The sequence below is a fragment of the Cricetulus griseus genome, assembly GCF_003668045.3.
Source record: "Cricetulus griseus strain 17A/GY chromosome 1 unlocalized genomic scaffold, alternate assembly CriGri-PICRH-1.0 chr1_0, whole genome shotgun sequence".
NCBI lineage: Eukaryota > Metazoa > Chordata > Mammalia > Rodentia > Cricetidae > Cricetulus > Cricetulus griseus.
In genome coordinates, this window is record NW_023276806.1 from 262,553,420 (window position 1) to 262,571,235 (window position 17,816).

Consider the following 17,816-nt stretch of genomic DNA (forward strand, 5'->3'; position numbering starts at 1 on the left):
TGATTATCTTATGGAGGTCTAATAATACACAGCATTGTGCCTATGGATAATGATGTATTTTCTGAGAGCAGATAAGTGTGCTCTCTATGTATAATACAAAAGAGCAACTTGTTAGGTTAAGGATGTGCCAGTTGACTTGGTTCTGGTGATGTTTTCACAGGGTATATATGAAATCATCACATTATAGTTCTTAAATCTATAAAATCTGTGTTGATAATGATACTTCATAAAAGTGAAAAAAGGATTTGGGGCTCTTTGCCTGCTTCACATACTTACATGAAGTCACTTTAGTAGTTTTGTAAATTTTAAACTATTTTATTTACATGGAGGGATGATAAAAACATCAAGTCTGACATAACTTATTAGATAGAATTACCAAATTGCTAATGCCCCTTTGCAAGATAAGAAACCATAAAACAAAAATGCACACTATGATTTTTTTTTCTTTTTTTTTGCTTAGCCAATATTTTTGTGGATGAGATAGAGTTCAGCCAAAATAGCCGTAGAAAAAAACTGCCACAGCCAGGAGGACAATGACATTGGTGTTCACGACATTCCTCCAGAAGGGCTCCTCTGATGTGTCTGTGAGTTTCTTCTTCAGGACCTCTTCCTCTTCTTTAGTCAGCTTGGGTCCTGTTTTTTGCAAACCGCAGAATAAGTCATAAGTCTTCTTGAGACATCCACGGGGTTTCTCAGTTTGGTCTGGAACAAAGAAAGAAAAATAAAGTATCATCAAAGATGGGGAGAACATCTGGTCAAAGCTGTAGAGATGTCTGGAAAAAAAAAAGGATAAGCCATTTAGAGGTCCATTTAAACATACTACAGAATTGACAAACAAAAGAAGAAAAAATGTCTTAAGCTCATTTAAAAAAAATAAAACTATATTATAATGCCAGCTGTCAAAAATTGGTGGCAAAAATTCCAATAATGCATTTGTGAAAATATCTTTGTGACGATATCCTAGGATTGTGGTGTGTGTGAAGGAAGCTGAGGCATCCCTCCTGCTATGGGTGTACTGGAGAGAATACTAAGAAACGAGGTTGAGGCTAGATACTTAATCTTAAGATACAAAGATGGAGATGTTTACATGTAACTGAAGGTTGTCTCAGCACCTGGCCTGAGTAAGTACCATGGATGGACAGAGAGACGCACTTACAGGTGAGTGCATGGATGTGCTCCATGTCTATCAAGTGAGATCTGGATGTTTTTGTTTGTTTTACAAACAACAACTTCTCTAGAATTGGGTAACTGCAGAAACCAGGTTAAGTGTAGGTGTCATCCATCATCAAAGAAGCTTATCTCCACAGTACGTGACATCATTACAGAAAAACAACCCGGCGCAATGCAGAGGTCAAGCCAAGCTCCAGGGGATGCACTTACATCACAGTTCCTGCAACTAAGGCTCAGGGAACAGCTCATAAGAGGGGTCACAGAGATATTAAGAGCCAGAACACCAGAAAATCTGCTGTGAAACATTCTTTCTTAGAAATGGCTGTGTCTTGGTTAAGGTTTCTACTGCTGTGATGAAACGCCATGACCCAAAGCAAGTTGGGGAGGAAAGGGTTCATATTTCATTATACTTCCAGGTAACAGTCATCACTGAAGGAAGTCAGGACAGGAACCCAAGCATGGCAGGAACTTGGAGGCAGGAGCTGATGCAGAGGCCACGGAGGGGTGCTGTTTACTGGCTTGCTCCATATGGCTTGCTTGGCCTGCTTTCTTATAGAACCCAGAACACCAGCCCAGGGATGGCACCACCTGCCATGGGCTGGGCCTTCCCCAATCAGTCACTAATTAAGAAAATGCCTTACAGATGGATATTATGGAAGCATTTTCTCAATTGAGATTCCTTCCTTTCAGATAACTAGTTTGTATCAAGTTGCCATAAAACTAGCCAGCACAGGCTGTATAAACAAGACAAGAAGGATGACAATATTAATAGACTTATTAACATGTAAGGAACATAAAAATCTCATTCTACTCCTAGGCAAAAACTACAGGCAACTAATGACTGCCAAGAATGGGAGAATTAACCTATCCTAGGGATGAGCCACTAACTAGTTATGTAACACACAGCTGTCGGCCCTGAAACCATATACACACAATAGAAACAGACTCGGCAGGCTGTATTTATGTATTGGGGACACACACACATACACACGCACACACACACACACACACACACACACATATATATATATATGTAACAATATTAATTAAAGGAAAAGAGACTATAATTGATGGGAGGAGTTGGAGGGAGAGGGATTGGGAGGGGCAAGAGGGAGAAAAGGGAAGGGGACGTGATGTACTTATATTCTAATTAAAAGTATATATCAAAATCCCCAGTAAGTCACACTATGACAAACAGTAAGTGACACATTACCGTCTTCAGTGCCATCATCAGCTCCTTCGTCCCTTTTTTCTTCTGCATCCAAATCAATTCTTTCCTCCTCACTGTTCCGAAGAGTCCAGCACAGGCGATACAGCTGAGGGGAGACCAGAGGGAGCGTTAGCAAAAGGCCCATGTTTGCAAACACTGAACAATACTCTCATTTTTGTATAATTAAAAAAGTCAGAGTGCACACAAGGGTATTATAGATTGTAATGTATGGTCCTTATGTCATATCACACTCCCCAAAACACACGAACCATTTAAAATCATTTCTGTTTATTCTTTGGGAAACACTTACAAATTTGAAATTTCTAAAACTTACTTTGGGCTTTCTACTTTCAGAAAAGTGGGAGATTAACCTAGCCTAAATTACACCTTAGCTTCACTCATTGTCCTTATTGTCTACTGTTATTAGTAATTTCAGTGTTATTTCATTGTCTTTATTGTCTGTCAATAGTAACTTCATTGCTATTCCATTGTCCTTATTAACTGTTAATAATAACTTCATTGTTATCTCATTGTCCTTCTTTCAATAGTAACTTAATTGTCCTTATTTAACTGTCCTTATTATACATAATTTCATTGTTCTCATTGCCTAATTCTTAATAGTAACTTCATTGTTACTTTCAGTCTGTCTCCAGATTGCTTTTGGCATTTAGTTTTTTGTTGTTGTTGTTGTTGTTGTTGTTGTTGTTAGGTGGGTTCTCATGAAGCCCAGGCTGACCTTGTACTTGCTATGTAGCTGAGGATATCCTTGAACCTCTGCTCTTCCTGCCTCTGCCTCCCAGGTGCTGGTGCACCATCATTCCTAGATTAAAGGTTTTACTAAACACACAATAGTTATGCACATTTACGGAGCACTAATTTGATAATATATGCAAAATGCAATTATTGAATCAAGGGAATTATCAGTTCCATTTCCTTAAACATTTACTTTTGTGAGTGTGTTGAAAGCCTTCAAACCCCTGTCCTCTGTTTCCTTAAATGACATAACAAATTGCTGTGAAGTATCATTACCTCACTGTTCTGTAGAATGCCAGAGCTTATTTCTCTGACACAGTATATGTTGAAAACTGTCATCCGACCTTCCTCCCTCCTTGTTCCCCTTCCTGTTCTGTGATGACTACGGATTGTTACTGTAGCTTGACATATGGTAAGTTCTGTTTCTGTATCTACTGTATTTAGACAGCTATCCATGTTCAATTCTTGCATTTTAAATGATCACACATCCCTCTCCCATCCTGACTCAACTGTTGTTATTTTAAACATTTAAGTTTTATGAAATTTTGACTATCATTTGTCCATTATATCATCAAGGTTCTCTTGCTTTGTGTATTGATTAAAACTTTTGAAAATACATGGAATGTGTTATCATGTAAGTTTGTTTTTACCATATATGCAAGAAGTGTGATTTAATACAATGTTTAATTGAGACACGTACCAAAGTTATTTTGAGGAAACTGGTCCAAATGTTGATAGGTTTACAACCCATCATATTCTCAAAGTCAAACTTAGCTTCAGTTTTTCCAGGAATTTGACACAGCTCTACTGAAATTTGCTAATGGCTTCTTACTTGTAGCCACATGCTTTCAGTACTAGAGTGACTTACGGAAGCTTGAGCCATCTTTTGTATACTAATCCACCCTTTTCATTTTTTTTTTTTTTTTTGAGATAGAGTTTCCCTGTGTTGCTCTAGTTTTTTGGGAATTCACTATGTAGACCAGGCTGGTCTTGAACTCACAGAGACCCATCTGTCCCTTCCTCCCAAATGCTAGGATTAAGGCATTATCACGCCCTCCTTTAATTAAAGCTATCCTCTTGAGATGTCTAGAATCCTCCTCTAATTTGGGCTATCGAATACTTGCCTCATCTTCTGTCCCAGGGTATCTCTTTATTGCTTCACTAGGTGAGGTTCACAACACTTCACCACCTATGAAATACCTGTTGACACTCATGCACCTGTGCCTGCTTTCAAAGGTCAACTTTTGAGGCATATGCATAAAACAAAACATAAATGAAATATTCTCATTGGAGCGCTAGACAAAAATTTCATTTAAAAATCAATAATAAATTATAATTATTTATTTTAGCAGAAAGAAATTCAGCATTATGTTTATTGGTTTGGAAATGATGGCATGTTTCCTGGTGCTCATTCAGTCAATAGCCAATATTCAGTGCAAATATTTAGTTACATATTCTGGTGACGTGTGATTGATTAAGTAATTTCACAATCGGGACTGGAGAGATGGCTCAACGGTTAAGAGCACTGGCTGTTCTTCCAGAGGTCCTGAGTTCAATTCCCAGCAACCACATGGTGGCTCACAACCATCCATAATGAGATCTGGTGCCCTCTTCTGACCTGCAAGGATATATGCAGACAGAATACTGTACACATAGTAAATAAATAAATAAATCTTTTTTAAAAATTGTGATAAAGATGCTGAAGTACGGTTCTTCACAGTTGTTGGCTTCTGGAGGGAGTGGGTATAGGGAAAGACTCTGCTTTCATTAAGTGGCTGGCTTCTGGGAATTTGACCATGCTCCAGTGAGTATATGGGCAATTGGTCATGTTAGAAAGTAAGGTAAAAACAAAAAAAAACAAAAAAAACAAAAAAAACAAAAAACCCAACAACTTTGGAATCACTAAGATGAGATAGATAATGAAGTATTTTCTCTGAATTCACGAAATACGAATGGTCTGAATATTGTAAACATAATTCTTACTTGATAACTGTTTTGTTGTATATAGTTTTACTATGTTAAAAATAAAACCTTTAATTTTTATTTAGACAAAAGGGGGAAATATTATGGAGTATTAATTTAAGATGTACTATATGCATTTATGGCACGGAATATTCATTTAATGGTGCACAGATGTGTTGCATTTTTTATGTTACATTTGTTTACGCTATGCAGCTGTGACACTTTGCCTGTCTAAAACACCTGATTGGCCTAATAAAGAGCTGAATGGCCAATAGCTAAGAAAGAGAAAGTAGTAGATGGAGCTGGCAGGCAGAGAGAATAAACAGGATAAATGCAGAGAAGAGAGGAGCAAGAAAAGGAGAAGGAGAAGAATACTTCAGAGGCCAGCCAGCCAGCTACACGGCCAGCCACAGAGTAAGAAGGAAAGCAAGGGTTATAGAATAGAGAAATGTAAAAGCCTAGGGGCAAAAGGTAGATGGGATAATTTAAGTTAAGAAAACCTGTCTAGAAACAAGCCAAGCTAAGGCTGGGCATTCATTAATTAGAATAAGTCTCCATGTATTCATTTGGGAGCTGGGTGGTGGGCCCCCAAAGAGCAAAGAAAAAAAAAAAAAAACCTACATCCTTGAGAGTCCTGGTCCAGATTGCCTGGTCTCTTATAAGATTATGATCAGTCTATTGGACAATAGTGATTAGTTCCTTCACAGTATCTACAGCAATGACATAGATATACTCTCCAACTGTACCTCAAAGCTTTTGAAATAGTATGCTCACTGTTGCTTTATTATTTGTGTGTGATGTGTGCTTGTGGGTGCATTCTCAGGTATGAATGTCTGTTGGAGGATGATTTTGTGGAGTCAGTGCCCTCCATCTACCTTTATGTGGGGTCCAGGGACTGAACTCAGGTTGTTGCTTGGCTTGTTCAGCAAGCCCCTTTACCTGTGGAAACATCTCACTGGTGCTAAAAAAAACTGTGTGACCATTTCTTAGCCTCTTGGCAATATGCCATTGCTTCACACACACTCTAACATATTGTTCAGTTGAATAACTGATTGACTATCTCTTATGTTCCTCCTAAATCCAATAGTTCAACAATGTCATTATTCAAAGTTTGAAAGCAAAGGACTACTAGTTTGTGTATCACTCACGTGTACATCAGGAATGGGTTTTGTTAAGAACGAAACTCCCAGGATAACCAACGCAGACACGGAAAAGAGAATGATGGCATAATATAGGTAATGCACTCCACAGATGATCTTGGGACAGTTACTGGCAGCCAGGCAACTCCCGGTCCCGTAAGAAAACTCTGCGATCATACGGATAAGGCCCATCACGAGTCCAACCATCAGACCCCAGAATGCTCCCTGTTAATAACAGAACAGGAACACAACCAAGAGAGTTTAAGAAATATGAGCTGCTCATTCAGGTAAGTCATAATTAATTACAACTGTACTCTTGAGTAATGCCCAACAAACTGGGAAGATTGCAAACACAAGCTATCAGGAAGTTGTCCTCTGTGGTCTTGAAATGCCATCACACTGTTGACTGTCCAACCACAGGACTCTACTGTCAACACTGACCCAAAATGAAATTTTTTTCTGATATGTCTTTTATATGGGGAATAAAAGCTTATGCTTTATCTTGTAGAACAAATAGAATCACAATATCCATGCCACACAATTTGAAGAGCCAAGAAAGCACTAGAAACTAAGTGCCTAAAAAAAAACCATATAATATAGTAAATAACTAGAAAAACATAAGGGGCTAGACATAAAAGTAAAAGATCAACTATTCATACCACAACAACAATGAACATATTTTAATTTTGTACTAGCTTTTTAAAGAAGTATTTACTATACTATCCCATTTGATCCTCATAGAAATGTCTATAAAGTAGGCACTGTTATCATTTTCATTGGACAGAGTGGAACTATTTGCTTCAGATCAGTATATTAGTGTCCTGATGGGACACTGACAGTCCATCTCCTAAAATGTTCCCCAGCACTGCACTGTGCACTTATAAACCATGTAAAGACAAGTGTCAAATCACACTTTCAAAGGATCAGACATTATGGTAACTATGATAGAAATTGAGACTGGCCTTGTGAGTACACATGGAATAGCAAGAACACATCCTGGGATAACAGTGAGAGACAAATTTTCTTACACCCGCAGGGAAAATCCTCCCTGTTTTTCACTTACTTGCTCATTGACTCTTTTACAGAAGATGCCAAGCAGGAAGACAGCTGCAATGGGAGGCCCAAGGTAGCTAGAAATTGATTCTGTATAATGGATCAGCTGTCCACCTTGAGATACTTGTACTATCGGGACCCACAAGATGCTGGTGACAATTAACACACTGACAAACAGCCTATAAAATTAATTCAGACGTTAAACAACAGCACCACAGGCATATTTGTTGAGTTTTTAAAATTTATTCTCATGCTACTCTTCATTTTCAAAACAAAATTAAGTTTCTTGAGTGGATATGAACCCACGCTGTGCTAACCATCAGTTAATTCAATGTCAACAACATTTATCTATACCTGTCATAAAAGCTTCATCTAAGATTAATGCTTCCTAATAAGACAGATGCCAGCTGTTGTTTAATCACTTTAATTCAATGAATATATCTCAGAAATTAATACTGTATTAGTTTTGTGAATTGGTGGTTACTTGTGTAATAAAGTAGAATCCAATTTCTGTCCTTTTCTTAACTAGAGAAAACTGAATGAGTTTCCATAAGTAAAGATTAAAGCCGCCTCCATCTTCCCCAGAATACTAGATGAAGTGTGAAGAAATACTAGTTCTTGTGTTTTCCTGACAGAATGGATTGGTTAAATGTTGACTAGAAGATCCTGGGTTCCATAAACATGAGCTATATGATTTTCTACACCCAAGGGATTCTATGCTTTGTGTTTGTGTTTGAGTCAATGGACAGGATTCTGCATGGGAACTCATCATCTCCATATTTGTCTGATATGTGGGCATGGTGGTGGATCCATGGAAGAACAAGTATTTGGGCAGAAGAAAAAGACATCAAATGTCCACTTAAACTTTGCAAAATCTTTGCCCCCTTGCAGCAAAACTTAAATGTGACTACCACAAAGCCCTGAAAATGGTAAAGGTTCAGTAAAGCACACCATTACTGTCGTTGTTGTCCCCACTGGAATGAAAACCAGATGCTTCCCGGCCCACTTTGATTGCTTTCTGTCACAGGCTCAAGTGGTCCAGCACGACCTGGCTTCTGGATACCTTGGTAAGCCATGTGATTTTTGTTTTCTCGCTTGCTCTCTGGGGAAAGCCTTATTCCTTGTTACAAAACTACCACACACGTGTCCTACAGGGCAGTGGAGTCCTCTGCCCCCACTTCAAGACTTTTCTCAAGTGCCACCACCACAGTTAGATTTTCTGGCATTTTTCATTAGGTCACAGCCATTTTCATTCTGACTTACTTTTATCCCTCTTTGTCCCCTAATTTTCTTTTCTTGAAAACAGATTTTCTTCATAAATTATGTTCTGACTAAGATTTCACCAGCCATAGCTGTGTTTATCTACCTCTTTACAGACACATGGCTTGCTTACATGAAGGAAGTATTTTGTAATGTGTGTTTTTCCATATTTGTATTTTGGGAGATTGATATTTGATAAGATGAAACAAATATTACTTTGTCGTTAAGACCTAAAAGGGATTTGTGTCCAAGATGACATATTTGCTAGTGTGATCACTGTATCTTGAATGCCATCCCAGAAAAACAAAGAAAAAAAGAAATAACATCATGCCACTCCATTCTCTTCTCCTACAGCCTTTATCCAGTCAAGATCTGGGCCAAGTGAGGTCCTTCAGGTGTCCATCTCCAAGTGTTTAATTTAGTAAAGCTATTGGTACTGTCAAAAGCAAAGAAGAATATGTAAATAGGTGGTGAGTTTCTCTGATACCAGCTTCACAAGAAAACAGGCAGTGCCCTTCCAAGACTGGTCTTTATAGGCACTGCTCTTCTCAGTACTCTTGAGTGTGTTTGTAGTCCCAAACCACAATGAGAAAGCCACGAGGAACACACAGATTCCACACAATGGGGAAGAACAGAAAGAATTCCAGGTTCTCTTCTAACTAGCTGAGAAGTCCAGAAATGAACTTGAAGAGGTAAATGATAACTTGTTTTCATTATTGAAAAAATACCCTAAGTGTACTATTCAATTTCGGTAAGTATAAAAGGAAAATGACTGACCTGTTATTTTACCAATCTGTTTTTTTTCCTAAGTCATAAAAAGTCACAATCACTGAGAAAGTTAAACTAAAGCAACATGACCATGAACAATAGAGCAGATAAATGCTGCGGTGTTAATTAATGGGATACCATAGAGCAAGGAACTGAAACAGATTGTACATGGACACATGGCACAATGTCACAAAAATAAGATGAGCCAAAGAAGCCTTATATCTTGAGATGTATGCCTATTTAGTGTATTTATGATAAGCAGGAAGACTCAATAGCATTAGAAGTTCTAGTGGTTAACTTTTGAAAGAAAGGAACTGAGGGGAGTTTTACATTATCTTAATTATTATTGTATGTTATTGTTGTTATTATATTGTGTTACTAATATTAGTAATTAATACTAAGGTTGCAGTAGCTACATGTGTGTTCCCTTTGAGATACATCATTAAACCGTATAATTACGCTCTCTGTGTCCTCTGTTTGTATGCCATAGTTGAATCTTTAAGTCATTTTCAAAGTGCTGACAGTGATGGGTCTACTTGGTAGTAACGAAGAGGAAAATGGAGTCTTTCTTATCTACACTCCCTGATTGGTTGTTTTTGCTCCCTTTGTCTTCTAGACTCCCAGACTACTTAAGGATTGATTGGTTGACACAACCCTTTAAAAAATTCTTGAGCTAGTCCCTTACCCAAGTCTGTCCCTTTCTAATATCTAATCTTTAATGAATGTGAAGTTGATAATCTCATTATGTGGTAGTAACTTGATTCATGATCCCTGGTATGTGATACACTTGCATGAGTCTAAAGATGAAGCTCCAAGAGTGGGTGGTAATTTGTGAAGACGTGATTGGAGGGGGTTGTGAGAGGAAAAGTTAAAACAAAGATAAAATCACTTAAAATAGGAAAAAGCGAATGTCTCATCTAATTGGCCTCAGTTTTGGGATATGTAAAGAGATGGGTGAAACTAAATTGTCCCTGGTGTGCCTTCTCCCACTGTAGAAAGATGATTATTTTCACTACAGCCAAGGTCATGCAAACTCTTGTTCATCTCTATGTCTTCCCTTCCTGAGAGGACTTCTAGGAAGAGACCAGGTTCCCTCACCGTCCAGCTATCAGGAGCTCTCTCTCAGATGCCTTCTTCCGTATCTTGGTGTAGAGGTCCATGGTGAAGAGGGTGCTGGCACTGTTGAAGATGGAGGTCAGGGAGCTTATGAGGGAGGCCACCATGACAGACAGCATCAGGCCTCGAAGTCCTGGGATCAGAAGAGGGTACAAGTTCTAGTTAGTGGCTGCGTGGCTGATGGGGGAAGTCCTTTTGTGAATGTTTATCTTATTGGTTGTTGAATAAAGCACTGTTGGCCAATAGGGAAGCCAAATACTTGGACTAGGAGTTGAGGAGGATTCTGGGAAATGTAGTAAAGAGAAGTCTTGTGATCCAGACAGGAAGTGACATAGCAGGCAGACTCAGAATATATAAGCAGGGATAAGCAGGGATAAGCAGGAAATCGCTCTTCTCTCTTCTCTGTGGGGTCGCCATGTGATCACCAGCAAGAGAGGATGCATGCCGTCAGCATCCTCAACAAGATAAGTCTTTATAAAATATATAGATTGATAGTTATGGTTGATAATTAAGACTGAACTAGCATATAAGAAATCCTAGTCATTGGCCAGCAGTATTGTAGCTAATATTAATTGCTGTGTGTTATTTTGGGTACCCACATAGCAGCAGAGCTCGGGTGGCTGGCAGAAAGAGTTATTGTTACACAGGTCATTTCTATGAGGGCAAAGCTAAAGATAGGGTGTTACTTCAAGATAATAGATGTGTCTGGAACATTGACTATTAGAGCAGATATCAAAATGCATATGGCACTTCCTGCATAATTCCTGGAGATCTCAATATCACACAGTGGGCAATGGAGTCCTCAGCACAAACTCAGATGCCATCTACTGAAACATAGTTTTAGAATAGAATAAACTGTGTCAGTCCATTTTTCTTTATGGTGATCTCTTGACCACACAGATGTTTAGTGGAAAAATCTAGTTAATGGTTCTGCTGTTTCTGAAGAGAAAAAGCCAAGAATTTGGAATCATTATAGGAACCTGATTCCCTAGTTCCCCTGGCCCCACATCTGCTAGAACAGAGGATGGTGGAAGGTGGTGTCAGATCTGTGGGCTGTGTTCCCTTCATCCTGAAAATTTGTGTATCAGGATGGAGAAAGGGCCATGGAAGTGTTAACCCAAGTTTTCAACTGGTCACACCTGAGTTCTCTACCTTGCTCTGTTTCAATTCCCCAGAGTCACCTTCCAGCATCTAAATACTTTACCTTCTTCACATGCGCAGCTTATTTTATATCCCAGGAAACTGAAGTGTGAATTCTAAATGGTAAGGAAACTTATTTTTGCAACTTCACCAATGTTTAAGGACACCCAAGATAGTGTCTGGGACATAATACACTCAATAAGTGATTATAAATTGAATAGACTGAGATCTAATGTCTGAGTGTCACTGGCCCATAATTAACCTTGACTCCTCTGGATAGATGGGTTTGTCGTTAAACAATGCTATTTATTAGCAAAAAGAAAATTAAAATATTCTTAATTCTCTTCAGAGTCTTGAGCCTTAAGTGTCAAGATTCTCTTAACAGAAAGCATCTGGTCTATCTCTGGAATGTCTAGGCTCAACATTATGGCTGGCAACATGTAAAAGGTACCCAAGAAATGTCTACAAACAGAGCAGAATTGATGGAAGTAAAGTACTGGTTGCTGAGGGTTATACCACAACCCTTTCTATGCTCATCTACAGACCAAGCATCTGAGGCTGTGTGAGGCCGGTTTTTACTTACCCATGGGCATCAGTTTCAGTACCATTGTTGGGTAGGCATAGTTAGTGCAACCGATGTCAACACCACACTGTTTTACACACTCTGAAGGTACAACACAGGCCACCATATCTGGGGAGATATTGAGAGGTGAGTTCAGTGAGCTGGACCTAAGTAAGCATAGTTTGTAACCATTGGACAAAGAGGTAAGCTCATAGGTGGAAGACAAGTCACTTGCCTAGAAATAGAGATTCATTTTTGAATTTTTATGTCAAAGATCCAGACCATGACTGTAGCCAGCCCCTAAGTACAGACTACCACCGGCTGGCTGGTTCGCTCTGTAAGTAAGGCTTTTCCCTATTAAATACCCTTATATTTCTACCTGACTCCGTTTTGGTAATTTCTTACTATACATGACCATGGAGGCACAGTTGGCAGCTGAGGTATAGCAACTGTGCCACAGACGTGAAAACAACAAAAGGCAGAGAGAGAAGATACAAAATAACAAATTCAGAGATGAAAGGGGGCTGCAACAACAGACACTGAGGAAATCCAGAGAACAAATCATAAGGACATACTTTAAAAACAATTCCCTAATATACAGAAACTACCAAAGTTAAATCAAGATCAGACAAACAATTTAAACAGACATATAACTCCTAGTGCAATAAAAGCCGTCATTAAGCCTCACACAGGCAGAAGAAAAGGTTCAGGGTCAGATGGTTTCGGTGCAGAATTCTACCACAGCTTCAAGGAAGAATTAACACAAATACTCCTCAAATTATTCTTATATTTTTGGTTGTGAGCTTAGCCTTTAATGGCTGAGCCATCTCTCCAGCCCACTCCTCAAATTGTTTACAAAAATAGAAAGAGAAGAACCATTACCCAATTCATTTTATGAGGCCAGAGTTACACTGATAATCAAACCACATAAAGACCTAACAAAGAAAGAGAATTACAGACCAGTTTCCATTATGCATGTTGATGCAAAAATTCTCAGTAAAAATATTTGCAAACCAAATACAAGAAAACACAAAATTATCATCCACCATAATCAAGTATACTTCATGACTGAGTTCCAGAGATGGCTCAACACATACAAATTTTAAAAATTAACCCACCATATAAACCTTCAAACATCATCATCTTATTAGATGCAGAAAAGGCTTTTGACAAGATCTTACACCCTGAGAGCCGTGGTCCTCAACTTTCCTGATGCTGAGACCCTTTAATAAAGATCTTCATGTTGTCATGATGACCCCAAGCATGGAATTATTTTTATGCTATTTCATAATTGTAATTTTGCTACTGTTATGAATTGCAATGTAAATTTCTGTGTTTTCTAATGGTCTTGGGCAACCCTTGTGAGAGAGTCACTTGGCTCCAAAAGGGGACAAGACCCACAGGTAGAGAACCACTCTCCTAGAAAATGATATAAATGACATACCTCAACATAATAATGGCAATTTACAGCAAGCCCATAATCTACATAATCTTTTTTATGCAAAAAGCACGAGGCTTTATTGTAGTTGTTTAATGAGCTAACCCCATATTAGCTCGGGTCTTTCATCCATCCATCATGGTAGATGGCTAGAAAAGACACGGCGAAGCCCCGACATAAAGATCTTATAGGGCAGCGTAAGGGGAGTGTCTAGAGGTACGCTCAGGCTCAGGATTGGTGTGCCTCCAGGCTTGGAGGGTTTGCCCTGTGTTGATTGGTCAACTGGTTGTTATGGCCCATAGGCCCTTCCAGGGTGGTTGCTATGCTCTGCACATCATTGCTGTGCACTTGTCGGTAAAGCAGACCCAGAGCCATAAAGCATAGCACTACCAGCTAACTTCTGATTGGTTCCTTGCCACGAGGCAGGCATCTGACCTCCTAGTGACCAAGGCAAGGTCAGGCAAGCACAATATACATAATCTTAAAGAAAGAGAAACTCAAAGCATTCCCACTATCAGGAATAAGGCAAGTGTATGCGCTCTCCATACCTACTAAAGATAGTTCCTAAGTTTTAGCTAGAACTATAAGGCATGTGAAGGAGATCAAGGGCTATAAATTACAAAGGAACAATTCAAAATATCTTTATTTGCAGGTTTATGATAGTATAGGTGACCCTAAAAATGTTATCAGGAAATTCCTATATCAGCTAAACACTTAAGCAAAGTAGCTGGATACAAAATTAACTCACAAAATCAGTAGCCTTCCTATACACAAGTGACAAGGGACTAAGAAAGAAATCAAGGAAACAAAACCATCCATGATAGATTCAAAATATATAAAATGTGTTGGGCTAATTCTAATCATGCAAGTGAACAACTTGAATGATAAAAACTTTAAGACATTGAAGGAAGAAAGTGAATAAGATATAAGAAGATGGAAAAAAATCTCCCATGCTCATGGATGGGTAGGATTAATGTAATAAAAAATTTCCATCCTGCCAAGAACAAACTACAGGCTTAATGAAATCCCCATCAAAATAACAGCACAATTCTTCACTGAATGTGAAAGGTCCTTTGACTTTACTTTAGAGGTCCTTTGAATATATATTATGGCTTCCATTTATTCATTTATTTATTTTTAAAGATTTATTTATTTATTATGTATGTAGTGTTCTGTCTGCATATTTGCGTGCAGGCCAGAAGAGGGCACCAGATCTCATTACAGATGGTTGTGAGCCATCATGTGGTTGCTGGGAATTGAACTCAGGACCTCTGGAAGAGCAGTCAGTGCTCTTAACCTCTAAGCCATCTCTCCAGCCCCATTTATTTTGTTTTTTATGGAATTCCTGTGTGTGCAATCTTGTGTGTCTCTGTGTCTCCATGTCATTTCTTGTGCTTTTTACTTTGCTCTTCTCCATTCCTTTGTTTTGTCCTATTCTAATTTTTTTTGTTTTTATTTTATCTTATTCTTTAGATGCCTGTTTCTAAGAGACAGAAAAGGGTATGGATTCAGATCTGAGAGGAAATGGGGAGGGACTGGGGAGAGTTAGCGGAGGAGAAAGAATCAAAGTATATTGTATGAAAAATCCATTTTCAATTAAAGAATAAAAAGAAAAATTCAAATGTGTAATTACCCTCATCTTTTCAGAAATTAGTTCTTCACCAACACTTGTTTCCATAGCAGAGGAAAGCTATTCAAATCCACCTGTTTCCGGGATCCATGAAACAGGTCCATCTTGTTACCTCCCGGTACTCACCACCAGTACCTCACCAATTCATCCTATACAAATCCCACCACACCCCAGTGTCCCTTCCACTGTATTCTCTAAACTTCTGAAAAAAAGACTCACTGTTTCAAATGTCTTAAAGGACACAGAGTATACAGAAAAACAGTGGCAAATATGCCTGATTTTCCACCTCTAACACCCTGGTCAAGCTGTTTCTCATCCTTGATTTCTCCTTCTATTCCTACCTAGAACAGGTTTCCTGTTTTTTATTAAGGTTTTTCTATATCTTAAAAATACTTGGGGTTGGAGTATAGTGGTTCAGCAATCAAGAGCAGTTGCTGTTCTTGCAGAGGACTTGGGTTTGGTTCCCAGAATCCCCATGGCAGCTCACAACCATCCATAACTCGGGTTCCAGAGGATTTGATGCTATCTTATAACCGTGCATCAGGCATGCATGCAATACAGACATGCATGTAGGCAAAACATTCATACACAGAAAATAAAGCAAGCAATTAAAAACACTTAAAAGGGGGCTGGAGAGATGGCTCAGAGGTTAAGAGCACCGACTGCTCTTCCAGAGGTCTTGAGTTCAATTCCCAGCAACCACATGGTGGCTCACGACCATCTGTAATAAGATCTGGCGCCCTCTTCTGGTGTGCAGATATACATGGAAGCAGAATGTGTTATAATAAATAAATAAAATATTTTTTAAAAACCACTTATAAGAATCAAGCATAAAATGGAGAGTAAGTGTGCCCGTGGCTTGCCTGTGTACAGAATGCGGCTGATCATCCCTGGCATTACCATGAAGAATATGGGCAGCAGCTTCAGGTACCCACACACGATGCAGGCAGCCTTCACGTGGGACATATTCTTACCACATATGCAGCGCTGCACAATGACCTGCCAGGAAGACACAATACCGTGAGGGAGACAACTAGAAAATGATGTCCAAGCTGCCTTTCAGGGTTTAAAACTTCAATAAGAAATGATGGCGTTGGTCATCAAATAATGGGCTTTGGAAGAACGTTATGATTTGAAGCACCATTTAATTTGTGTATTGTGGGGTTCATTTTTCTGTCTTACCCCTCTCATAACATTCTGAATACGGGCAATATATGAAAGACTCTCGGTATACGGAAGTCAATACATGTTGGCTATAGTTTATTTATGTTTAGAATCTCCAGGGGAGATCTCTCTGTGGGTAAAACTGTGAAAGCCCATGGACTCAGGTTTGGGTCCACAGGACCCACACAAACCAGGGCACGTGTCTGCAATCCCAGTGCTCTATGGCTAACGGGGGACAGAGACGGGAAAATCCTTGCGAACTTGCTGGCCAGATAGGCTGGTGCATGAAGCAGTGACCAAGAGGCCCAGGTGGAATGTGAGGACTGACACCTGTGGTTGCCCTCTGACCTCTCCAGGTGTACTGTGACAAGCACTGCCTATACTCATGAGAATGCATAGAGTGTCCAGGCTGCATTGTAACAGCAACAGTGCCGATCAGTAGTAACCCTGACCTATGTTGTGTTTTAAGCTGGGATTGAATAATGCAGGCATCATCAGGATCTTCCTACTGTTACGTGGTAATTGCCTCTTTGACTAGTCATACCTGTTGCTGTGGGAACACAATAATCAGGCAGGGAGTAGGTCACTCAGACATTCATGTAGATGATTTTCAGAATGTTCTGAGAACTCCTAGCTATGAATCATGTTTAGTCGTGATGATCCTCAGAGAAGAATGCATATAATTTTAAATTCCTACTGAATTTATGCAAATCTCTTAAGAGTTCTGTAGAAAAGCAAGATTTATACAACATTTCCATAGCATCTTGTATACCTCTCTTTTCTCCCCCCAGGGTCGTGGGTATGCCACGCAGATGCTCTACTGCTGTATATCCCAAGCTCCTCATAAAACCATGACTTTTTGGTATTTCCTTCTAAAAATGTTGTCAAAACCAGGGATGCTTTCTTCTGATTGGTTGTCTTTAGTTAGAGTTTCCATTGTGGTAAAACACCACAACCATAAGCAATTTGGAGAGGAAATTATTTATTTCATTTTACACCACTGAAGGAAGCCAGGGAAGGAACTCAGGAACCTGGAGCCAAGAAGTAGGGCAGAAGCCACAAAGGAATGCTGCTTCCTGGCTTGCTCCTCGTGGCTTGCTCATCCTTCTTTCTTAGAGCATCCAGGACCATCAGCCCAGAGGCAGCACTGTGCACAGTGAACTGGAACTTCCCACATCAATCCTCAACCAAGTCAATACATCATAGGCTTTTTCACAGGCCAGTCTGGTGGGGGCATTTTCTCAATTGAGGTTCACTCTAGCTTGTATCAAGTTGGCACAAAACTATGCAGCAAAATAACTCCCTTTCAACTTGACACACTAAGGCGTTACTGTTAATCTATAACCTTTCCTTTCTTGTTTATCCCCTAGACCCCACAGCATTTAAGATTTCCAAACATTTTAAAAGTTTGGTATCTTCACAGAGGAGGGCCTAGGCCCTCCCTCAAATGA

The 17,816-nt window shown here is 39.3% G+C and overlaps 1 protein-coding gene across 2 annotated transcripts in view; it reads right to left on the bottom strand.

Moving 5' to 3' along the window:
• Positions 1-291: 291 nt before the first annotated feature.
• Positions 292-17,816, bottom strand: part of LOC100770560 (solute carrier family 5 member 4A) — a 59,276-nt gene continuing 41,751 nt past the window's right edge. For both annotated transcript variants that reach the window (XM_035450967.1, XM_035450966.1), the window contains 7 exons: positions 16,065-16,200; positions 12,155-12,262; positions 10,414-10,564; positions 7,298-7,466; positions 6,244-6,459; positions 2,384-2,486; positions 292-702 (listed from right to left, as the gene is read on the bottom strand). In XM_035450967.1, coding sequence (XP_035306858.1) covers positions 488-702; positions 2,384-2,486; positions 6,244-6,459; positions 7,298-7,466; positions 10,414-10,564; positions 12,155-12,262; positions 16,065-16,200 — 1,098 coding nt within the window. In that variant the 3' untranslated portion in view covers positions 292-487. The remainder of the gene's footprint in view (positions 703-2,383; positions 2,487-6,243; positions 6,460-7,297; positions 7,467-10,413; positions 10,565-12,154; positions 12,263-16,064; positions 16,201-17,816) is intronic.